The sequence below is a fragment of the Lepeophtheirus salmonis genome, chromosome 3 (genome assembly GCF_016086655.4).
Source record: "Lepeophtheirus salmonis chromosome 3, UVic_Lsal_1.4, whole genome shotgun sequence".
Classification (NCBI taxonomy): domain Eukaryota; kingdom Metazoa; phylum Arthropoda; class Copepoda; order Siphonostomatoida; family Caligidae; genus Lepeophtheirus; species Lepeophtheirus salmonis.
The window spans coordinates 43,288,086-43,314,457 of record NC_052133.2 but is presented as its reverse complement, the minus strand read 5'-3'; the positions used below and the strand labels follow the sequence as shown (position 1 = coordinate 43,314,457).

General features: G+C 31.3%; 1 protein-coding gene across 2 annotated transcripts in view; it reads right to left on the bottom strand.

The window, feature by feature from the left end:
• Positions 1 to 244: 244 nt before the first annotated feature.
• LOC121115374 (phospholipase DDHD1) overlaps positions 245 to 26,372 on the bottom strand; it is a 130,623-nt gene continuing 104,495 nt past the window's right edge. The window contains exons 3-5 of one of the 2 annotated variants that reach the window (XM_071887413.1): positions 5,324 to 5,814; positions 3,265 to 3,959; positions 2,353 to 3,171 (exon numbers count right to left, since the gene is read on the bottom strand). In XM_071887413.1, coding sequence (XP_071743514.1) covers positions 3,098 to 3,171; positions 3,265 to 3,959; positions 5,324 to 5,814 — 1,260 coding nt within the window. In that variant the 3' untranslated portion in view covers positions 2,353 to 3,097. Of the gene's footprint in view, positions 3,960 to 5,323; positions 5,815 to 26,372 lie in introns of both variants that reach the window. The other variant, XM_071887412.1, reaches the window with a different exon arrangement.

The window sequence follows — 26,372 nt, the reverse complement described above, 5'->3', positions numbered from 1 at the left end:
AGTGGGGCGCAATTAAACTTTAAACAGGCCCCAATGCCACCACCAGGCCACGGCTTGGACATCCCTACTTTAGGAGGTCAAAAATAAGGCAAGAAATTTTGTGCACTCCATGCTTAAAGTATCCCTTAAGTAGATAAACGCATTATCCATACTGGCAATTTTCCCAAAGTACAATTTTCAAAGTGTTTTATGTTTTTGACTCTCTGGACTAATTTTATGAATATAATAATATGTAGACTTTAGGTAATTATTATATGTGAAATCAAATTAAGACACAATTTATTTGCAATTTATAAAACAAAAGCATAATAATTAAACAATGTATGTATGTTGGTAATATGAAAGAAATGAACATGTTATAAATCTTGTAGTTCTATTCACGCTGGATTTTTCCCATGATTGTTTTTTGAAGTGAGGCGGCATTGAAGAAGGATGATGAAAAATAAATAAATCGTTTAACAATTACAAACATACAACAGTCAGACTCTCACATTCAAATGTATGTAGGTATTAATATCGAAACCTAAAAACAGGGAAGCTTAATACTACATTAAAATGTGTATATTAGGACTAGTGATGTGTCGGTCTGGTCCAGTGTTAAGACCGGTCCTATAGTTCCTTGGGACCGCTCCTTAAATGTAGGTCCTGGATTTAAAAAAAATAAAAAATATCGATGTTTCATAAATCCAAATAAGATATATGAGACATAATATTAAGACCATTGCACGTGTCTTCCAAAAAATATCTTATTTTTTCATTATAATACAAATATATTATATTGTTACTTAGTTATATAATTTATTCTAATATATAACGGAATATTTAAAAAAATAAGAAAACCACCCACGAGGTTACGAGGGATAGATTTTACATTGATTAGGACCGAATAGTGGGACTGGACTAGATGGGACCAGACTGGACTGGACCACAGTCCTTGGTCCTAAATAAGGAGCGAATCAACACTAATTAGGACGGTTTGGTCGTCAACTTTTTTCGAATTTCCATTACGGTTTGTTAAGAAAAGTTATTTCGGTGTGGAATGAAAATAACCTATGAAAAATTACATGCTTCTGCGACAGTGATTCCAAACCGGAGCTTGGCGGAGCAAAGAGCCACGTAGGCAATTGTTCAAGCCTCCGCAAGTAATGTATTTTTATAAAAAAGATAATTGAGAATGGAATTTTCTAAAATAAGGTCATAATAAATACAAGACATAAATATTCGGCAAAAAAAAAAGTTACGACAGTGCTTCCCAACTGGGACTCTGTAGAGCACAAAAGCTTTGCAGTGTCTAAGGTTTCGTGAGGTTATCAATAAATGTTGTTGTTTTTTACAAAAAAGATTATCAATAAATGTCTTGTGTAAAAAAAGTAATCGAGAATAGTATTTTCTAAAAATAGGTAATAAAAAATTATAGACCCAAATACATATTTACCCTAAATTAATGACGACATTATTCCCAACTGGGGCTCCGCGGAGGACAAAGCTCTGCAGTGCATCGTCAAGCGCTCCGCAAGATTATCAAGGTAATCATTAAATATATTTAATAAAAAAGAAGTAATGGAGAAAAATGGTCTTTTCTAAAAAAATGACCAAAAAAAAAATCCTAAACCCAAATATTCGGAAAATTTTAGATTCTTCCTACAAATGCCTAAGGGTTCCTCAATGATGAAAAGGTTGGAAATTGCTGTTCTACGATGATTTCATCTTTAGATCACCCATCTTGATCAAAGTTCGATAAAAAACAATCCATCTTTATTTGGACCATTAAGATTAAATTGAAGCACTTTTGGATATTTAACATAAAATTATTTTGATAGACATTTTATTTACAAAGTTATTTTATAAAGTCACCTTTTGATCAAAAGGGGGGTAAAATGTTCTGTATATCTTTTTCAGAAAGGAAATGTTCTTAGGTTTTTTTTCCCTCTTGTTCCATCAGTTGACTTTAAAACAAATATTTTATAATTTTTTATTAGTTAGAAAAATGTCTATCAAAATTATTCTTTCCAAAGTAACGAATAAGGTTTTGAATGATATTTATTGTTAAAGTAAATTATTTTTAACTTTTTTTTTCTTAGTTTGAGCGAGATGTGCGACCTAAAAATGACTTTGTATTACAAGGAAGTTTTGCATAGGTTATTTTCTTAACACATAGCAACTTTTCTGTAATAGCCCCTTTATCAAAAATCGAACAAAGTTGAAAAACAAACCCTCCTACTGGAAATGTATGTATAAAGATGAATATAAATTAGTTAATATCAGTTGAATGAAAATTGACTTGAGAAAACAATATGTGTATAAATATTAAATGTTAGTAAATTTTTCTACATATAATATGTAGTGTTAGGATTGAATATAACAAATGTTTTTATGTTTTTTTAAACTGTAAAAATATAACAATATCATAAAATATCTCCTCCATTGCAATACTTTGATTGAAATATTAATAATTATTTATAATAAATATCACCATAATATATTTAAACTGCTAAACGTTAAAATTGTTAAATTTTTCTCTAAGAAAAGGATTATCTAAGACTTTGTCATGGGTTTGTGGATTGTTGTTGCTGTTGTAATTGCTGTTGTTGGAGAGAGGTTGTGTTAGGATAGACTTGAGGAACATTTGAAGCCAGTCCCCCATTCCCAGATTCATATTGCTCCAAATCCGGGTATAGCTTTTTAACCATAAAATAAGCAACATCAGCATTGGACCAGTATGCTGTATGTGACGTAACAGCCGCAATATATGTGTTCCCTGTTTCTCGAAGAACATAATCCATTCGATAAGCAAGTCTTTGACCGTCTGGGAGTTTGACTTCTTGATGATGGGTCGCCATTGAGGATTTGGCTGGGGGATGGGTATTTGATTGATGGTGAACGTTATGATTACTAATTTTGTTCATTTGGGATGCATAGTTGTATCCGTGAATTCCACTAGAGGTCGTTGGAAGGACAGATGGCATTCCAGGTCTATTTTGTTGATGGGAGGTGTAAGAGGATGAATGTGTTGTACTTGTAGTGGATCCAGCAGAATGTTCAGAGCCTGGAGTGACAGCTGCAGCTGCATCTTTTACAAAACCAAATAACCCTCCCATCATCCCCCGGCTGCTTGACCTACCGATGATCCATTTAAAGCTCCACTTACACCACTGCTTGCTGCTTGTAGTCCTGGAATGTGGGGAACAGAAGTTGGGATTTTAGGTAATGAAATAGAAGGAGTCATTGATGGGATTTTATTAGACAAATCTTTTGCTGGATTACCTATGCCAGCAGCCATTTTTCCAACGGATATATTAATGCTTCCATTTGCAATATTAAGGGGAAGCATTGAATCGGTGAAATCAGAGCTGTAACCTTCCACATTTTCTTTTCTTGCTCCTTGAAGAGGCTGGAGAGGTATTTTATCGTACGGGCTTTTGTTAGGATCATTCTCAGAGTATAGATGAACAGGTTCAATTTGTGCATAAAATTTCATAAATATGGGCTCGACTCTATAAGCTACAGGATCACAAGGATGGTAAATGTTATAAAGGTATTTACAAAGCGATCTTGGAAGGATGTAATCATGATACTCCGTGTTTTGTGGATCTCTCCACCGTAGAGTCAGAAAGACAGACAGGGGCGAACCTAAACAGAAAAAATTTTCTATTCTAAATAGCAATCCAGATTGTGCAGCATTCATTGGGGTTTGTCTATGTTCGTTCATTGGTGCTGGGCGCCCTCGACCTCTTCCATGATTAGCAGGATGGTGACTCATACTATGAGCCTGTAGAGAGTACCAAGAGTGCTCAACATCCTGGGTCCAACCTGTTAAAATATCGTAGGTGACGACACATCCTAGTGAATGTGCTGTTATGGAGACTTTGCCTCCATTAGCTTCGAAATAGGGATTGCGCTGGACAAACATTTCATATATACGGTTCAGTTCTTCCTGTAGAGCGCTCCAAATCTCCATTCTGTAAAATAAAATTGAATATTCAATTCATTTTCTGGTTAATTTGTTCACTAATAATATGTATTTATAAGCCAAGGAATTTAAACGAAAAAGTGCGCTCGTTCAAGTTGAGTCATAGAAACCAGTCTGAATTAGATGGCTTATTAATGAAATATATGGTAAAAAAATACTTTTTCTCCACACGCTAAAACAGGCCCTAGAAAATGTTCGTAAAATAATTATATCATAATTAAAAAAGACTTAAATATTGCAATAAACTGTTATAGTAACATAACATTAAATATTTCTAACTAAATATTTTAAAATAAAACAATCTACTTATTGAAATATTTAAAGAAAGATTAGTTTTATAAAATATCATGTTTTTTATGTTAGAATATGTCAATATTTTTTACTATTAATCAAATTAATTTACATAACGATTTTGATATATGTCAGGAATAAATAAATGTATATAAAATATTTTTATGACTCAACTGGGACACACTAAAAATAGATATCTAGTATGAGGGATTGTTTTAGCGTGAGTGGGCCCTGAGGCAAGGATACATGTGTGGGGCCCATTTGTTTTTTTTCCTTTTTCTAAAATAATTTCACTTTTTAATATAAAAAATATTTTTTTATGAAAACATTAAAATTATAAGGCAGAAAAGAATATATTTTTGAATGAGTATTTTTGATGAAAATATCCTTCCTTTTTTATTTTATGGCTTTTTTTAATTTATTGAGTGCCTATTTAATTTATTTTAGAAAGCAATTTTTATTTACTTTCTTAAAATAACCTTTTATTAGAAAATCATAGGTGAAGTAAAAAGTTCTGTTCATTTTTTTGCATTATTTTGATAATAACTTAACATAGTTAGGATCAATCTTATGAAAATGGTTCCAAACGGTTTTCCAGCTAATCTTCAGTTCCTGACCAGTAGAATAAATACTCCCATGTCAGTTCAACTCAACCATTTCCATTATTTTATCTACAGTTTTTTGGCCGTCTGCCTCCACCTTTTCAACTTGGTCGTAGTGACACTGAAGAATGTTTTGAACTTTCTCTTTTTTTACTTTCATTTTGGAACCCTGTAACATACGACTGATTTGACCAAACACAAAACTGTGAATGAACTTTTCAAAAATTGTACACTTAATCTTTAAGCATACTTTATGCTTCTTTTTTATGCAATGTATTAATCGTGATTTATAGCTCACTAAAGACTTCTAGCATAAAACGCTCAGAACTTTTTACATAATTTAATACTGTTTTTATGCTGTTTTGGTAGGAATATCTTCTCATTGTATATTTTTAAATTTGATAAAAAGTTGCCTCTAAAACCAGACCAGTCTACTACTCAATTATTTCATATTTCTTACCTATATAGAGGGCTAGTATAGTACATGATGTCCATTGCCGATGAATTAAGTAAGTTACGAAGGCCCATGATCCTCTGTGGTGTAATGATATTCACAATCCCTTCATCTAGAGTTAATGAGCTCCTCCATTCTACAGGGAAGAACTCAATCCTTTGCCCAGTCTCATTTTGGTAGGACTTAAAATGCTTCTCAATCATTGCATGAACATTATCTCTTAGAATATTTGTGTTCCTCAGTATCGTCGTATCGTCCACAACTTGTCCAACTCCATGTATAACAAAAACTATATGAGAAATATCTGCCAGTTTGTCTGAATGAGAGCTGAGTTCCCTATAGCCACGAAAGAGCCTTGTGCCTGTAGGCTTTTTAAAGCCCAGAGAGGCGGATATTCCTCGATAGATCTGAGAGCTGGCATTCTCTCGATGAAGGTATACTTCTTCGGGTGAGAGCCAGTCCACGTGGAATTCTGGGAAATTAATTGTATGATGAACCTATATGTAAAAAAATATAGTTAAATTATTCTTTGATGTGAACAAAAAAATGAAAAAAAAAAAAATGAGGTATTTTTAGAGGTTGAAATCTACTATAAATATGAACAATATAGCTCCAAGTAGAATTTTTCTTTTCATATACCTATGAACAATATAATGGTTCTTAAAGTGTATTTTTCCTGAAATGTTGTAGGGACATAGTCCTTTAGTTATTAAATAAAGAAATTTAAAGTTTAAAAAGTATTCATCGATGTTTAGAAATTACACACAACATTTGAAGTTTCAAAATTTCATAATTTGTAGAATAAAATAGCAGTTTACCTGAAAATAGTCAATATAGAGCAATCTGTTAAAAATAGTTATTTTAGATAAATAAACAATCTTTCAAATAAAATAAAATAAAATTTTATCCTAAATATTTTTTTTTGTAAAAATTGACAAATAAAATATTGTTGTACAAGGTATAGGGCGCACTTTTTTGTCCTTTCTGCATAACATGAGTTCTAAACTTTTTTTAAAAGCCTTTTTAAAGATGAAGAAGGTCATATTTTCAAGGAAGAATCTAACTGCACATAAAATCCTTTGAAATTTATTACAAATAATATAACTATTGATGTCATAAAGACATGAAAGATTGGGTGAAGATAGGTTTTTATTTAGAACCATCTCTGATTTACTTAGGAGATACTCCTACAACGTGGAATACAATTTTGCCATACTAGAGGAATGTACTATGCTACGTGCTTGTCATAAGGAAAATATTCAATACCTGTGTCAACATACGAACATTCTTGAACAAAAAAAATAAAAATGGAGAAAATCCCGATTTATTCTTTTATTATACTGCCAAATATTTCAGACATATTTGAGTAATTAATGAAACAAATTATTTATATTATATTAATCCTCATAATTTCTGCAATGAATAACAATAGTCAACAAAAAAGTACCTTTCAAATTCTATATTAAATTGAACTATGAAATCAAATCATGAAAAACGATTTTTTTCCCAGTGCTCCACGAAAAATCAAATTTTTGATTATTTTTTTTTAACGGAATCGTTAGAACCACCACTTTGCTGCTGCATTTGATACTGTATTTGGTCCATAAACAGAACAATTTAGCAACAGGTTGAAAGAGATACTAATTGCCAATCACTAGTCTGGACGTAGTGATCAGATCCTTAATAAAATACAATTATCTTGTAAAGCTAGGGTTTGAACATTAGACATTATTTTAAAGCAAGTCTAAAATGGCTTCCAAAATGATACTATCACCATTCTAGTGTTAAAATATTTAAAAAAATAATCAAATATTGTTGTCTTGTGTAATGATAATTTGTAGTGATGTGACGATCAATTGGAATCGGTAAATCGTTTTTTTATAGAATCTGCATCGGGAAAATGATGTTTAATTTACTATTCCGATTCTTATTTATTAATGGCATTTAACTATTTATTACTTTTCTAAGTTAGGAAGAAAATAGCTCCCCTTTTAAAATAATTTTTTCTTTTACTTTAATTTTTTATATTGTTTTTTCAAAACAATACATTTTTCAGTTTTTTTCCAATAAAATTTAATTTTCTGTGAATACCTATGTAATTTTGGAATTTTTTTCCAAAAAAATTTGTTTTTTTGTGAACAGTTGTGGATTTTTGATATATATTTTTAGGATTTTTTTCCAAAAAAATTCCAAAAACCAAGTCTGCCCCCTCCCCTAAAAAAAAATATAATACAATGGACGCCCCTGATAGAAAAATGGTATTTTTAACTATTATTTAAAGGTTAAAGAGTCGTAATCAGCATCGGGAATTTTATACAATAATTGCATCGGAATCGGCTCTGGGTTTTACTTTGATTCGTCCCATCACTAACAATTTGTATTATATTGATCTCTGTATTGCTTCACCAAAAACGTTTACCTGCATTAAACCCTATGCCTATAATATACAAATACAACCATAATCTTTCAATCAATAACTTTCTATTGTTTTTAAGTGGTTTTTGATGCATGGTTTATTTATGATTGAATTATAGTGCACCATACTTGTTAATTCATAAATTGATTTACATATTTAAATAAACAAAGTTTTAAGGTAATATAAATCCATATTTATGCAAATATGTATGGTATTATATATAGGTATATTTGACTGTATAATCGTTCTTATTTATTTATGATATATATGTGGTTAAATCGTGAGGTTATACCTATTTCCTAGCAATTTTTAAATCAGTTAATGCACTACTAACATGCAAAAAACAAACACAAAAAACAAAAAAACACACTTTGAAAGCATTCAGGATCATATGTATTTTTTTCCATGGTTTAGATCAGGGATTCTCAACCAATGTGCTGTGGGGCAGTTGTACATAATTATTTATTTTGCTAAGTTAATAGGTATTTTATTCTGGTGCCCGGTACTCTCGCCTTAAACTATTTTGCCTTAAAGCCATTTTACCTCAATGATATTTTCCCTTAATATATACAGGATTGATCTTATCTAGTACACATTTTATTATTTTCAATCTGAAAAGTCATTGGTTCAAAATCACGGAGGAGGGCAATAAGAGATATTATCTTTGAACAGAAAAAGCTGAGATGGTTAGAAGGAGCAAAGAGGATTCTAAATTTTCTCAAGGCCAACAAAGTTTGGGTAAAGTTTTGCTCTTTTCTGATAAAAAAAATTTCACAGCTGATGCACTTTGGATAAGCAGAACTGCTGCTACTCACAGCCGAACATCCATTCAATGTCTCAGATTCAGTGAGACATGTCTTTAGAACAAAAAATCCAGTCGGAGTCATAGTCTTGTGCGTTTGTGGAGTCTGCCCTCTATTTTAGTGGAGAGGAAGGAGGGGCTCAATGCAGATGCTTAAATTGAATTTCTGGGTAATAAAGTATTACCTTGGGCCAGAGAAAAGTTTGGGGACAAATTTGTTTTCACTCAAGACGGAGCTCCGTGTCTTGGCACCGCTGAGACCCAAGCCTCCCTGAGATACAACTTTTCGGACTTTTGGGACCTCAGCACCTCCTCTCGGACTATTCTATCAAGGTACATCTGGAGGAGAGGGTGTGTGCTACTCCTATTAGGAGTAAACTGTCTCTAGAGGCTTCCATCAAGAAGGAGGTGACCAAACTCGTCCCTGACTACATAGTCAAGGTCCTGCAAGGGATATAGGCCTCGTATTGATGCAATTATTAGAGCTGAGGGATCACATATTGATTAGAAGTTCTGTTGAGTACTATTTTCAGATGATTTTGTTCAATAAATGTCCCCACAAAACCTCTTGTTCAAATTTTACTCCTTAAAAATTGAAAAAATATAATGTATATCACTAGATAAGATCAACCCTGAAAATAAGTGATATTTATACGTCGTTATTTTATTTTTTGGTTGAAATTGATGTTCCCTTTGAACTTTTTAATCAAAATATGTAATGTTAGTTACTAAAAAAAATACATTAAATGGTTTTTTTTTCTATTGAAATAATGATGAAATTATGCTTTTGTCTAATATTATGTTTTTTTGTCAATACAGGAGTCTTTTATAACATGGATTTTAATCCATCATGTCTAAGAAACGATTATCAGTTCTTCCATTCGAATCTTTGTCGTGTTTATTTATTTTCCTTAATTAACTAATTTTATTACTTATTTTGATTTCAATTAAAATTTTGGAGTATAATTCCATAAACTTTTAAACCGAAATCAACCCTTCAATTACTTGTTATACAAATACACATGCCATATTTTCATTAAAAATTAAAAGATAATATCAATTTTAACTAAAAATATGTTATAAAAACTTATAAGCCTAATTTATTTATATATATAGATAAAGGCAAAATATCCTTGAGACAAAATGGCTTTTTGGCAAAATGTTCTAAAGTAAAGTTGTATAAGGGAAAATGTTCCTAGGCAAAATACTTTAAGCCGAAAGTACCTAGTGCCTTCTATTTGTATACTGATTGTCTGTTAATATCCCTTTCTCTCAAAACAGGCAATCAAATGATGTTGCTCTCACCACCACCTACTTATGTGCGTCAGTGTTTTCCATTGTGAAAGGCACAAAATCAAAGGTAAAAAACAAACTGTAAACAACTTAGAATGCTACTCTCTGTGTCAGCCTCTCACCCATCCGACCATGAATTAATCTCAGGGGAAACCCAAGTATCGCACTGAGGGTAAGCAGTATATGTATTTTTGGTCATTTCAGCTGACAACGGCACAACATATATCTAGAGGACAGTTTATCGTTTGTTGTATAAACATGTTAGATTTTGTAGTCATTTATTCGGGAAAGTGTCCTTTTGAATTGATGTGACAATCATAAGTGTGCCTTCCATTGCAAAAGGTCAAGAATCCCTCGTTTAAATCGTTAGTGATGTAACCAGGGTCGTCCACAGGGGGTGGAGCGGAGGGGCAGCAGAACTCTCCCATAACTTCCAGGAATTTTTGCTTTTTCCTGGATTTATTTTTGGTGAGGATAAATAAATTTTTATGGAAAAGTAGGAGAACATTTTTTTTTGATTCGGGGAAATTATGCAGCAGAGCAAAAAATTTAATTTAATTTTTTTTCATACAAATTTAATTTTCTGTGAATAGTCATGGATTTTTGAATCTTTTTTTCAAAAAATGTTATATTGGAATAAAAAAAAAAAATAATTTTGAATAGCTGGGGATTTTTTAAATTTGTTTCCAAAATATTTAATTTTCTGTGAATAGCTATAGCTAAAGATTTTTGAGTTTTTTTTTTTCGAAAAAAATTAATATTTGAATTTTTTGCCAATTTTTTTCTTTTTGTGAACAGCTGTTGATTTTTGAAATTTTTCCTGGTTTTTGGTCTTGTTTCTTTTTAATACATGATCACTCTGGTAACAGGCACATAAAACAAGGTTGGTCATTAGAAAATTCGGACCCTGGAAATGATATTCTATACAAACAGGGCCGCAGCTACCTTATACGGTGTGTGTAGTACCCCAAGTTCCAACAGGGGCCCTGAAAACTCGTATAAAGGGGCCTAATCTATTAATGTATTAGTTAAGGGAGCCTTGGTATAGTAAAGTTTGGGAAAACCTGGCTTAAGAAATATTATAGTTATCCTTTTATAAGGCCCGACAAGTTTAGTGCCATACCTGGATCCATAATCTACCCCACCCCTTCCCTCTTGCATTTACACTTTCTGCTGGCTATAACCCCTTTACCAGATCCATTAGAAGCCCTTAGCTATTTGGAACTCAGATACAACTGTTTCACCCAGGCAACGTAAAAAAAAAAAAATTGGAAAACCTCTTTGAACAATTGCACAAAAAAAAAAAAATTAAAAAAAGTCTGAAAATTGACTTATTGATTAAAGCTAATTTATTTTTTATAATATATATTTTCTTTTCTTTATGTATTCTATATAGGAACAAAACCACAAGAATCGATACCAATAAGCTATATATTGCGGTCTCTGTTCCGGTCTTGGCTCGACTTTGACGGTTCCAGTTCTAACGGTTCAAGACACGGAACTGTTAGAATCGTAAGACTGCTAAGGGCACAACCTTGTATATATGGAATATCCAGTGGATATCTTCTTATAGGATATCCATAATTTAAGGTTCACGAACTGGCTCATATCGCAAGAATCGGTTCTTTTACATATTTTTGAAGAAGGGTTCGCGGGTTACCTGCTTTTCTTCGTTTAGTGATCTCGTACTGGTTCGGACTCCAAATCCATCACATCACTATTTTAGATATAATTTTCTCTGAATGTATATGCATTTACCTACCTAAAATATGAATGATCTTTTTCACTTAAACAAACACGTACAGTGTTTATCTATAGAGGACCTCTTTCCGAATAAAAAAAAATATATATTGTAAAACTTTAAAAACGTTTTAACCGAGTCAAAATATAATTACATTATGATATTATTTATAAAAATATTTGGAGAAGGAGGGGTATTGGTAGTCCTATGAATATTTGATGAACCATATAAAATAGCTAACAGGAAACGTAGGGTTTATATTATATTGTATGTTACTTAGGCATAAACAGGCATAAAAGCTACTTTTCCAAGAAAAGCAGCTTTTATGCAGTGTCAAACCGCAAAACTCTTCTACAAATGAGGGCAAATAAATAAATAATTAAATATGTATGTGGTGAGTTAGAATAAAAACAATCTTGAAAAAAAAAAATCATGGGAATGGGAGAAATACGCAAATTATTTTTACACCCTACATTAAATACAACCCAATATTTTATAGGGACTTGACGTCAATTATTGACTTTATATTCAAATTTTTGGAATGATTTGAAGCATCTAGAAATATTAACTGTAGTTTAAAATTATATTTATTTTATTTATGAGACTTTATTTGGCTCCGATATATCATTTAAAAAAAAAAAAAAAATCTTTAAATTTCCAATTCTTTCATTGTGACGTTTTATTATATTAGTTACAAGGATAAATGAGAGAAGGGAATGCACGGAAATCCCACTCCTTATTTAGGAAAGACATAGGTAGGAATTACTTCCTTGTCGATCTTCAATTCTAGTCGTACTCCAAAAATGAACTAAACTTATAACCAAAGATCAAAATATTGAAAAAAATATGGGACGCCTTTGAATATTTAGAAAAATATATGTTAACATTGTTAGAGTGGAATGTCAGCTGTTGATGTTTGAGTAGGAATCAAAAAACGTCATACAACTGCTGACTATTTATAATAGCTATTAACATTATTAATAAACGACTTATTAAGTCATTGTTCAACTATTAATGTTGAACTGCGTGTAAAGTATATATTAATTCATGGTGATTTATATTTATCTTAATCACGAAGATTTCAGATATATGGATCTGCATCTACTCCTCCATCCCCCTCATAGAAGTTCATATTTTTTGTCATTTGGGGGATATCCAACTCCCACGACTTCTGATCCTCCTTTCGACTCTACGGATGTCGATTCTTTGTACCTCACTCCGTGGATCTCATCTCTTTTCATGGAAGGATCCTTAATTGTCCAGACCCCCTTCACAAGAAGGTATGTGCCTCTTCAACTATAGTCTCCATGCTGAAGAATACAACAATTCTTCCAGATCTTCTTTGGAATTGTTGTAAAATTGACACACACCTCATTTTATCCATCTTTGCTTAGAACTCTCCAACACATCCTCAGTAGGACTTTCCGTCTTTCCCAAGCACACTTACTTGTGCTTACTTTACAATAAAACAGAGTAATCCTTTATTAGATTATTATCAATGAAATGGGAATTAGTCTCAAATTATATTTTGAATCAAATTATATATTAATACTTTTTTACAAGTTTAATATTGCTTTACAATGGACAAATACCTCATTTCAATTTCTTGTTCTTTTTTTGAAAACTTGGCGGAGACGTCATGCACAACGTCTTTCCGAATTTCAACCCAAACGACCTCCCCGGCTGTCATCACTTAGTCCTTACTGGACCTGGAAACTGTATTCCCAAGCCCCTTGAACCATACTCTACATTGCAAGGTCTAGAAGGTTAAGATATAACAAAAAAAGAGAGTTCAAAAGTCCTCAAAATTGTCTTTGAACTTTTCTTCCACTTTCTTTAAGATGTAGGTCGTAGCCCTCCCTGCAATATTTTTTATAACTTGTGTAACGATATCTTTATACACTATACTCTCAATTAAATTATATTAAATTAATGGGACTCCAATTCTAGCTCAATGGCGTGCACTATCGTTTTGGTAATCTCATTAATTGAGTTGTGTAAAGGATGATCTGCCGATAGGCTAGAATAAAAGAAATCGAAAATTAACGTGGTAATCCTGACAATTTGAATAATGTTTTTGCTTAGACGTCATTACATTCTATTACATTGCTTGCGAGGAGGATATAAGAGAAAGGAAATGCCCACAAGCAACACTACGTATCTACCAGAAGCGTATGGAGGAATTACTCTAATTACAAAACGAAACAAACCTGAGCTCTCTAGGAAAACCAACGTCTACGCCGTCAGCAAGTCCAAAACGTTGGAGAGGAAGAAGGGCTCTATCAAAAGGCCAAACTGGATCCGGAGGAGTTAAAAAAAAGTTCAGGCCAACTCCCAAATCCCAGAGATCTTGGGGTTCAAACCAAACTGTCCAGAGACCTATAAAAAAATTGGGTGGAAAGAACCTTGTGAAGGTGGAGAGGCCACTTTTCACACCAGCAATGAAAGAAACTCATCTTCTTCCTTAAAATACTCTTTTGAATGAGTTTTAAGAAGTCTTTTTTGACACATTTGGTGCCCTCTATAGTCCTGATGCCAACTCCCTCGACTACACTTTTTGGGTGCATATCGAGGGAATGGCCTGCAGTTTTTGTCATTCAAACACCAAGGCCATCAAAGCCACTGTCAGCCAGTACTGGGACGCCATGACAGATGAATACATCCACAGCGGGTGCCAGGCCTTCCGCCTCCTCCTGGAAGCCATCATTGCTGCTAAGGGAGGTTATATTAATGCTCAGACACATATCCACTTATAGTATTAGTTTTGTTGAAATTTTATTGCCAATTAATAAATTATATCGTGTATCTTATATTTTGAAATTAAAAGTGTTCAGATTTTAATGGAGCACTCAGTATTACTCCTCTACAAATCTTCAGTGTGATTCAGTGTCTTTCATAAGAACAGACATGCCTAACTACTTTATAACTTGATTTTCTCCCTTCAGGAATAAAATAATAATGATAGGAGCTTAATAAAATAAAGTACAATTTGGATTGCCTACTACAAATAATTTCATTTGTGAGCAAATGCTTATAATTTACAAAGCATGCCTTTTATCTTCTTATTTGTACATAAATATAAATATTATTCTTTTTTTATGACAATTTAATAATATCTAATTTATTTTTATTCTTCTGTCTGTGAGTGCATTTTAAATATCATGAAGAAATAGGCCCTCACACATATATAATATGTGAAATATTATCTAAAAAAAACTAAAAATTATTTCTTATAGTTTTTCCAACATAAATGGTTATTTATCTATGGTCATAAATCTATATTATATGTAGGTATTGTCTTTTCTTAGACGTGAAAGTGTTTCAATAATTATTTACAAATAATTGTAAGTTGGATTGTCACAAGGGCTATAAATTTATTTTTTTCTCTCTCTAGGAAAGTTATTCTTAACCTGTGGGTAATTCTCTGTTAGAGGAATGGCAGAGTTGCCAAAGGGGGGAATGATTTGTCAACTGGAAGAACCACTGCCTCAAAATTTCACCAATTTCAACCAAATCTCAAATCACAACCATTTACAGAATGTTTTAATAAAAAAAACAGCAATGTATGAGGTATTGCAATTCGTATTTGTATAAAAGTGACACTGTTGTGTTAGAAATGTTAACAGTGGCTACCCGAAAACTCAATCCTGTCGTGTTTCTCCTTAGTATAACAGAGCTCCCATTATTAAGTAATTGCTCATACGTGTATATATTCTCATGGTTATTTTGTTTAGTGTGCGGTGATGATATTATATGAATGTTAAGGGTTAAGATTTGCAAATATAGTATGTCTAATCCCAATCATCTCTAAATAATTGGAGTAATGAGTGTGAAAAGTGGCCTCTCCAGCTTTAGTAATGAGCATGTGTTGATAAAGGTGTGGGCATCATAATAAAAAAGAAAAGGGGAGTAAATATAGAGGATTGTAAATACTAAGCTTTTTTAGGGGTTGTGTTTTTATATTGATAGCAACCTAAATAGATTTTTCCTTCTAATACGCTGTTATAAATTATAATCAGTATTATTTTGATATTGAGGAGTTCACATCTATGTGTACTCATGTATAACGGTGAGTTGCTCTGAGGTTTTGTTGATGAGTTATCTTATATATTAATAAAACAAAGTTTGTCTGTTCGTATACGACTTATAACTCTGAGCAATGCCGGGTAATACCGCTAGTTGATTAATAAAAATAAGAGGTTTTTATTCATTACACGATTGTTTTAATTCAACTCTCTCATTCACACTAAAAAATATATATATAAGAAGTAGTTTTTAGTTGTGTAAAAAAATGAAGGAAAAAAAGAAAGCACTGTCCATAAGGGGCCTCACCGAAATCCAAAATTGAGCTTTCTAGGGCTTAGGTATATCAAAAGTTCCCCCTGGTAAATAAAAACCATTACATTCAAATGCATTTGCCCAGGATAATATGAAGTAATTATTTTTTATCTTATAAATAAAAAGTTTAAATTATTTAAAAGAATGTCTTTGTGTTTGATCTAAGTTACTCTTAAAGTTAAATCCGTCACTTCCAGAGCACAATAAAACGTTGTTTGTCCCTGTAATTTGTAAGAAAATAGACGAAAAAAAATAAAAATCCCTTATGAAAATGAGAAGATTCATTAATATGTTATTTTTATTCTATAAGAACTAATTTAAGTCTACATATATTTATTAAATTGATTTATTTATGATGACGTCATAGGTAAATATTTATGGAAACGTAATTTATGAAATATTGGTCTATGGGACAGCTTTTACGTCTGATTCGGACACTTTGTTAAAATTTTGGACGGGACGTCAACATTTAAGGAACATTATATCTCTAAAATATAGCTTTATTAAATTTGATTGATTTATGATAACGTCACTAGTAGATATCAATGATGACTTCATTTCTGAAAGATTGTTCCCTGGAACGGCTTTTGGGACAGATACATCGTTAATATATATATATATATTCTTTTACTCATGTACATACATTATTCATTATTTTGCAAGAGTTATAGTTAGATCAATAAATACATGCTTGATTGACTATTTTGTATATTATGCAAATGAGGATGATTTTAGATCTATGAGAAATACGGTAAAAAGTTTGGGAAAGACTGCACATTGTGTATACTATATCCATATATATATACAACATTAATATTATATATGTATATAGCATATGTATTACTTGATAACTCAAATCTTCTCGAGCATAAATCTCTCTCACTGCAAGATTAATTCGTTGGTAATTAACCTTTGTGTCATAAACTTTAAGGAGATATATACTCAATGTTAATTCATTATATAACAGTCAACTTTTCTTTAATAAAGATAAAGGGATCTTGGTTTTCAACTCTTCAAATCCAGCATATTACTCATTAAGACACTAAAGGTTAGATTATCAACAGTATTGCTCTAAGATGGAAATACTGGAAAAAATAAGGTGGGCGCGAATAGCACGCCTTTGAGTATTTAAAAAATGTATGGTAATACTTTTGGATTGGCATGTCAGCTATTAATCTATATATATATAATATAAATGTACCGTCTTTAATGGGTGCCCAGACCTTTGAGTCTAGGAGGCTGAAACTTTGCATTGGTGTCTTTATTGAACCTGGTTAGGCCAAAACAGGGGTGACAATTTTTTTTTTGGAGGGGGAGAGGCGTCATATAACGGTGTCTTATTCTTTACTCAAAGCACAAAAAATGTTTTTTAGAGCTCGAAGAGATTGGATTGGGGGTTGAGTTATAAATCAAAAAAAGACTGTCGTCTATACAATGTTTTCTACATTTATTCAAAATTAGTAAAGTTATGGGGAAAAAAGGAGATCTATAAAAACATGAAACACATAGAAATGAGATCCTTGAAACTGAAAATGAAGTCGAAGAGAGGTTTTGAAGTCGTATGGATTGGGTATCCTCCAAATGGTAAAAATATGAAGACCTAGGAAGGAGAAGGATGGGTGATGTTGATTTATATCAGAATACTTCGTGGTTCAATGAAAATAACCATGAATTACTTTATACTTTACACGCAATTCAACATTAATATTTGAATAATGACTTAATAATTAGTATATTAAAAGTTTTAATAGCTGTTATAAAAAGTCAAAAGTAGTATAACGTATTCTTATTAGAACTCAAACATCTCCAGATGACATTCCCCTCGAACAATTGTATTACAATATATTTTTAAAAATGCTTAAAGGTCTGCTATTTTCTTTCATCATATTTTTTTTTGAGTATTTCTATCTTTGGTGATGCTCTTCGGTTGTATTTTATTATCTCGCCCGTTTTTTTGTTTTTGTATTATATACTTCCTGAGAAGATAACTTCTTTCTTTTATATACGAAACCAGATTGAACCATTAAGTGTACTCATAAAAGACAGAAACTAATCTTGAGGAACTGTTGCATAGTTATAATTGTAAGTCCTTGTTAAAATCACAGTAAAATTGGGAATCGACAACGGAGTAATCCTTGACAATGTCCATGTTTATTTCCCTCTCCTCCTCGCGATAGCTGCTTGTAGCTAATTCAATTGAACGTCATGACAACTGAACTGCTCTCCTACAAAATATTCATCAAATTGTCAGGGCTGCCATGTTGATTTTTGTTTTTTTAACAGTTCCAAAATATAAACGATTTTGTATCACTAGTTATAACTATAACTCATTGACCTTTGTCCTTCTTTATTATTCTCTCCCTCTCGTCACAGCTGATTGAAGCTGATTTGATGAAACGTCATGATAACTAGGCTGCTCTCCTTCAAAACATTCTTCATATTGTCGGGGTTAAAATGAGGATTATTTTGCATGTACAAAAATGTCTCAAGAAACAACTATACGAATAAACACATTTCTTAATTCGTTCTAAAACTTGTTTTTGTACTTTCTTATTATTTATCTACTAACCTGACGAGGAATAAGAAACAAGAGATGTAATATGACTGGGAGATATCTTATTCTGTATAAGATATGCCATGCTCGAGAATAGTATATCCTCTACATCAATGGTCGGGTAATAGGGGTCAATTACTCCAAATGGGGTAGTTAAGAACATTTTTGATGTCAATGGGAGTGGATGCTTTAAGTGAAGGAAGCGAAAAAAAACAAAAAAACAGCATGCCACAAACTTGCTGTGAATTAATTTTACTACAAGTTATTTCGGGGTAACCCTAAAAAAGTTACTGTTCTACAGTCTGCAAAATATACTCTTCTTTTCTCCAACTACAATGAGAGATTATCAATATGTGGCCCCTCAACACAAAAACGAACTAAAATGGGTTTTTCTCAAAATTGTCTGTAAATTCATATACAAACTATCGTCCATTTCTATCAACAAATTATTGTTATAGACCCTTTGGATGTGCCGCAAATTGCATTTAAAGAAGCCAAAGTTGACCGTCACAATTGTATTTATTTGCAAGGGAGCATATCAGGCCAATATTAGTTTTTTTAATCAAATAAAAGTTATAAATTATATCTAAATTTCTGGTGTATCATTGCTTCTCTGAGAAATTTAAATACAAAGCCTACAATTCATGCAGTTACTTATAACAATTATTGTCCTCTATGTATATTTAAGTAATAAATTATATTATTTTTTAAATTTTTGTTGAATAAGTTTTTTTACAAAATTTATAAAATATACTGGTAAAAAAAATATTCAATTTCTTCACTGATACACATAGTACCTATGTGACAACTTTTCTAAAATATCCTTTTCAACTTTGGTGTAGCCAAACACCCCAGGATAGTAATTATTTAGTATTTTATATAAATTAAAGAGGGCTTAATTTTTTTTAATTTCTACTATTGAAAAAAAACAACACTTTTTTTTTTGTTTCTTACTCATAATAACTCATTACAAGGTAATTTGTTGAGAGGAAAAATCTAATTATATTAAATTTTTGTATAAATATTTAGTTTTACATAAATAAAATATTCAAGAATCAGGTATTTAAAATATAAAACGTGCGTATGGAGTAACAACGGAACTTTACATATAGTTTAAAGTTATTTTACCTTCATTGTTCTATTTTTGATTGATTAATAGGGAAAATTAAATGATGAAATTGCGTTTGTTATGTATAAACTACTCCAAAAAGTCATATATGTGGACTACACAAAAACAAGCTAAAATTATTTTTATTAAAAACGATCCTGGATTATTATTTTTATAAAAACGACCCTGGATTATATTTGTATTCTTCGACAACTTATCGTCAATAGACTATGAGCTCACAGAAAATAGACAGTCCTACCAAATATGATGTTTAACTGTTATAAAATTTAGTACATACCCTCCAACCTGATGGTAGAGGCGCCCACAAGGGTTAGGCAAGAGGAGTTGTAGCCTCCCCAAATGAAATAAATTTTGTTTTTTACACAGGATGAAAAAACTTTACAAGAAGTTGGGCAATTTTTTTTCCTTTAAGAAAAGATCATTTGTTCAATTTATGCAGCAGAGCAAAAAAATAATATTCGAATTTTTTTCCAAAAAATTTGATTTTCTTTAATTAGCAATGGATTTTTAAATTTTTTATTTCAACAAAATTCCTCCCCCCCCCGAAAAAATAAATAATACAAATACACTTTAGCAGTTGTGGTAGCAAAATTAAATTAATGGAAATCGGATTACAACTTGAGATGCCTACATCCCGAGCAATCTCACTCATCTTCACTCTTCACTCTTGTGTCATCTATCACTGTATCATGGATTTTATCAATGATTTCAAGAGGAGTCACCTCAACAGGGCGTCCAGAACGTTCAGCGTCAGTTGTTCCCATATGGCAACTCCGAAAATTTTGAAACCACTTATAAACTATTCTAACCGGAAGTTCAGCGTCCGTATAATGTTTATCAAGCTTGTTTTTAGTCACTTAAGGGGTTTTGACTTTCATAAAGTATTGTTTAACCATTACATGAAATTCTTATTTCTCCATTTTTTGAAAATCACTCCACTTTCTCGATTCAAACGAATACCAAACATAAATTAATAGACCGATCTGGCTGACAGTTGGCATGTGTTCTTCCAAGAGATGCTACTAACTAAACATAACCTCGATATGCACCATCTTAATGATTTGAAGAATGTGTTGAATGAGAGCACCTCTCTGTCATAACGTTATATTAGAACAGCTGCAAACAGCTGTAATATTTAAGATATAAACACAAATTCAAATCAGTATCTACCAAGTTATTAGTCTGATTGTCGGGGTTACCATATTAATTATTTTTTTTTTTACATACCAAACATGCAAACAATTTACAACTTTATCTATGGCTGTAAAGAAACTATTCCTCTACTCATCACATTTATACAGAATAATCGTTGGATATTACAAATGTTGTCTTTTTTAACATGAAAAATCAAGGAGCTGTGTCTGGGGCAGTAAAAATAAGCAATCAGGCCCATTACTAAATTATTTGTCATTGTTAAAAAAAATAATTATCAATATGCAAGAAAATGCTATAAAATATTGTTTATTAGGCGACGATTATAGTACTTTTATGAATGCCCAATATGGTATAGGCGCCTTTCATTATTATAATATGTTAATTACATGTGCATTCAAGTATGTTAATGAATAAATAAGAAATATGCACTTTCATGCCAATAGAAAAAAGAGATCAGAATCCGTGCTGCTTTTATAGAGATCTATAGAGAGCATATTAATGATTGTAAATCGTAAGCACTTTTGGTATGTATAAAATAAACCATATATAGTAATGACTGGAGTTGCAAAGATGTATAGTTATATATATTGGCAATCTAAACCGAGTTTTTTATTTTCTAAAGCTACTATCATTCTTGAAGAGATAACATTAAGTGCATGTGCTCATAATTAACGAAGAGTAACGCTGGTGATTGGTTTAGGAATTATAAGTATTATGTCTTTGTTGAACATGGAGTGGAATTGAGGATCAATATCTTAGAAAATTCCTGCAATTGTAGCTGCTAGATTCGGAGTGGGATTTGTGTTTATTTCCTTCTTCTCATAGCTAAAGAGACTATAAGGGAAAGAGGAGTCATGTATACCAATCAAAAATCTTTTTTAATCTCTAATTCTGATTCATCAAAAATTTATTAATGCACTTTGAACTTCTTGTGCACAGTTCATTGTTATCACGTCTTTTGACTGGGATTCATCTAATGGAATATAATAGAAGTCAACGTTTTGGACAAGGCTATGTATTTTTCTTTGTATCTAACTATAAACCTTAACTATTAATTAAAACCCTAATTCAAAGTATATGAGTCATAATTATGCCCTAAAAAATTATAAAAGTTATTTTAACACAAAAACATACAGGTGTGCGCGTCTAAAACTGAACACTCCTTTAAATTTTACGCCATGCACATATTCGTGACTTTATTGAGTTGAAACTGGTTTACACTTCGAGATAAGGGTCTTGACTAGTTATAAGCAAACCTGCAGCAAAATTTAAATAGCAACAGTGAAACAACAGGCGATAATATGGAGAGACGCCGAGTCGCAATTTTGGAACTTTACTCTATGTCTTTCACGCACAAGTGATTATTACTTTATATTTCAGGTTCTAAATCCAAGAATTAATCATAAAAGCGCCAAGAAAAGGTTGCCTACATAAAAAAACTGCCGTATTAAAAAAAACTTAAGATTTACAACTGTATTGATGAAATAAAATAAGATTTTATGTACTTTTCCGGCAATAGAAAAAAAGATAGCATATAAGGAGTATTTCCCCTGATCCGGTAGACTTAAAGAAATTTAATTATTTCTTTAATTTATGATAAGCTTTTTGAAAATATTGTCGTTCCATATGAAATGAGAATTTTCCTTTCTCAAATAAAGATTATTTTCTAACACCAGACTATAGGGAAAAAATATTTCCGAGTAGTCCTCATTTTATTTTCTATAATTAAAAGTGACATTATTTAACCCATAATGCTTAATGTTGTAATTGTAAAATAGACCGACAAAACACCTATTTAATATTATATTCAACAAAAATGTGTCAAGCTGTAACTTATTTTATATGTTGACGAATCATGTTGCTTAGCGTGAGTATATATTAGTCTGATGTGTTCATCAGCACACCACTCTTTAGGTAATTTTCAGTGATGGAAATATTATGATATGTCGGTATACTAAAACCCCCACCGAAAATTAACATAGTCAACTTCACAATTTGAAGAATATATCGGAGGCGAGGATCTTAGATGTTTTTACGTCTAATTAGTTTAGCTGCAAGCGGCTATGATAAAAGGGAAATGAACAAAAATTACACTCTGTATCTAGCTATCATATAGATAAGAGTTACTCACAAATGACTTACACATACAACTCCGCAACAAATTCTCAATTTTTTCACGCACTCGTGACTACTTTATACTTATTATTCTCTCTTCAAGAATATGGAATAATGGTAACAGCTTCGAATAATAAAAAAAAAAAATCAGTTTGCAACTATAAGAAAACAATATTCGATATCACGAACCAGTTAGGTTGGAACCGTTACCTGCTTCAATAGGCTAAATTTTAATAGCTCAATAATTATAAGGGAATTAATTATTAATTATTTTAGTAATATATAGTATGCTATGAATATTAACATAAATAAATCATATTTTTTAATTATATAATATATATTGAATTTTTACATATTATGTAAAATATTTATGGCCCTTTTTTCTTATATTGCAAATGTGCAATCAAATCATTACCTATCAAAAACTATTATGTTAGCTTAAATTAAAAATATAGGACTTTTCGAATATTTCTGGATATAGTCAAACAGATCCGTCGTTGTAATGTTCATCTCTGATCATTGTTAAAGACTTGAGCGTATCTCACTTTCACATAAGTTTCTTTTATACCTGAATATAAAGTATTATATTTTTAATTGACGGTGTTATGATAGTTTTTATGTAACTGTAATGTAGTATTTACCCTAGATGTAAAGCTTCATATTTCTTTACTTTATACAATTTTTCCCCATTGTATTACCCTTTTGCATGGAATTATAGAAAACTCGAATAATAATGCAGAATATTTATTCCTACGTGAGGGAAATATAAAAGTAGTGATTGGTTTTAAAAAAGAAAAGATTCAACCTCATTTTTTACTCAATTCCTTTAGGAGTGGAAATAAAGAAAAACAAGCTTAGTTGCTTGCGTGACTATTCTATATATTTAATTTATTATGCATTCTTAAATCAATTTGTACCAAAGATAGGCGATAATTCTTCTTTTAGAGGGAGATGTTAACACGCCCACGACTTATTAAATAATGAACAAAGAAGAAGAAAGAGTACACGCGACAATCGTTTTTTCTTTTCCAATCACTATACTTAGTTTTTTCTTTACATAGATCCCTTCTTTATTATCCATGCCCTATAAAACGTGTTTATATGAGGCATGAACGTTATTTACTTATATTAGTTTGTTTACAAAAGAATAGTGAGTGTCACCATCTTGCGAGAAAATAATTAAACTCCATGAATGATGTTATTATTTGATGATTCCAAATTCCAAATTGTATTTGGGGGGTAAGAAAAATATATTAAAAATGAATATCTTTTTTAATTTATTTATTTTGTAGACCTAAACTATAAACGAGTTGTTACGTTTATTGTAACAGGCAACCTAATCTAAAAAAAAATATAAAAAAGAGTTAAAATAAGTTGGTGGTTTGTCTATTCTTCTCAAATATGGAACTATTTTTCTATTATTGTTGGAATTATTCCCAGCTTTACAATAGGTTATTACAATTGAACTAATCAAAGTTCAGAGCACTGATTAGAAGAACAGAAGTAGACACATCAACAGCTGACAACAAAATGCAATGTATATTTTTGTGTTAGCGAGGTAAGACCCTTCTTACTATCACACCAACTAAGGGGTATTATTTTTTTAGTTTGCTAAGAAAATTTAAAAAAAATGACATTAGTAAAAGGGCCAACAAATTTATCTTTGCCCCAGGTCTCTCTCACGTTAGACCCTACTTGTAAAATTAAGTAGATACTTACTCATATCCTATCTAATTTATGTGATAATAAATTAAATAATCATACAACTAATAGAAAATGTCTCCTCAACAATGGCTGATACAGGAGAAATAATACTGTTGAAAATATATTCGTTTCATGTACCTACGATAACATTTATGTATGCCTTGAGGAACAAGAAAATACAATAACAAATATTTGCTTTTTTTTTCATAAAATAATAATATCATTATCCTTTAAACTCATGTGCGTGTGTGACCTGCAACGAAGAAAAAGATTACATGATACCTCTTTTACAAGAATCTATAAAAAAATCTAATCATGCTAATTGAGATTAAATATATTGTAAAGATTTTTGTCAGATAACAAATATATTTAAAATTAATATATTATAGAATGAATAACTACAATTAGATGATTATAATGCAGGAGTGTCAACGGTCATTCTAAAACTTCAACGGGCAGTCAGACCAAAGCTATGGCTCTAAGTAGCAAAGATACCTGTTAGCTTGAGTAGAACTTTTGTCTTATTAACCTATTATTCCTAGGCAAGGTGTCACTCTTTATGTTAAAATAGATGACTTTACTGTTTCATTTTCCGCCATGATAGAAGCAACCACTTCTTCCGTCACACAATTCACCTAGTTAATTCAGTTTAAACGGTGAAATTATGAAGGTTATATAATAGTTAATTCTTGGGTAACATTTATGTATACTCACTATGCCAACATACATTTGTATAAATATTAATTGTGTGGTCTTTGTTTTGGTATTCGGTTCATAGCTTTGGGTGGGACAGGCGATCAAGAAAGAATCTGACTGTCCAACGGTTAATAACAATATTACATAACAATAGAATTATTAGATTAAAGTGCGGGAAAGTTTTTTTAAATTATTTAATCTAGGCACTCAACTATACCATACTCACGACTAAATTACTGGAATAGATAAAACATAATTTTGTCAAAATAGAGGTTGTCAAGGCCCTTGACAGCCTTCCAATGACCATTTTGAGAAAATCATATTTAATTATTAGACTAATTTAGAAGTGCATATTGTATGGAGTACAACACTTGGCCGTCATTGCCAAAGGTATGATTGTAGACAGTTGACACCCGTAATAATGGACATTGAAAGCTTAATAAGAGAAAAGCAAAATACCTTTACAAAGTTCCTTTTAGTAATCAGAATTATTTAAAAAAAACAAATACTAACTTAAAGAATTAAATTCTTGTTTAAGCTGTATGAGTCCTTGATATAGGACTTAAACTCAGTTCCGTCTCGTCCTTGTTATCAGTCCTTATGAACGTCTCAAATTATGGAGCACTCTTATGAATGCATCATTTTCACTAATGAGTTCCACAGTTTACTAATTGAATAAGTTATGTAAAAGTTTAAATATCTTTCAAGCGAGAATATATAGACATTATTTTTAACTTAGGAATATTTTAAGTATTTATTATTCTTATACAAAATGTTGAAGATTGATTCATTATGACGTCATTTAGCAAAGATTGTTGAAAGAAACAACTTTTTACATCGTTACTTTTAATATGCCTTGCAACTTTTCTTGCGGAAAGAAGGAGCCTAAAATCAGCTGGTAGAAGTTAGCCAATTATTCCAACTATGAAATATTCATTCAATAAATCTTGATAATTGTTTACAGTCGTAACAATAACTCATTTGAATTCAACCAATCAACGTTCAAAGCACTGATAATGTGGAATATATAGCGAACATGTTTTATTAAAGTAGTTTGAAAAAAAAAACAAAAAAACTTGAAGGTGGGTGTCTGCATCTATCATACGTTTTCA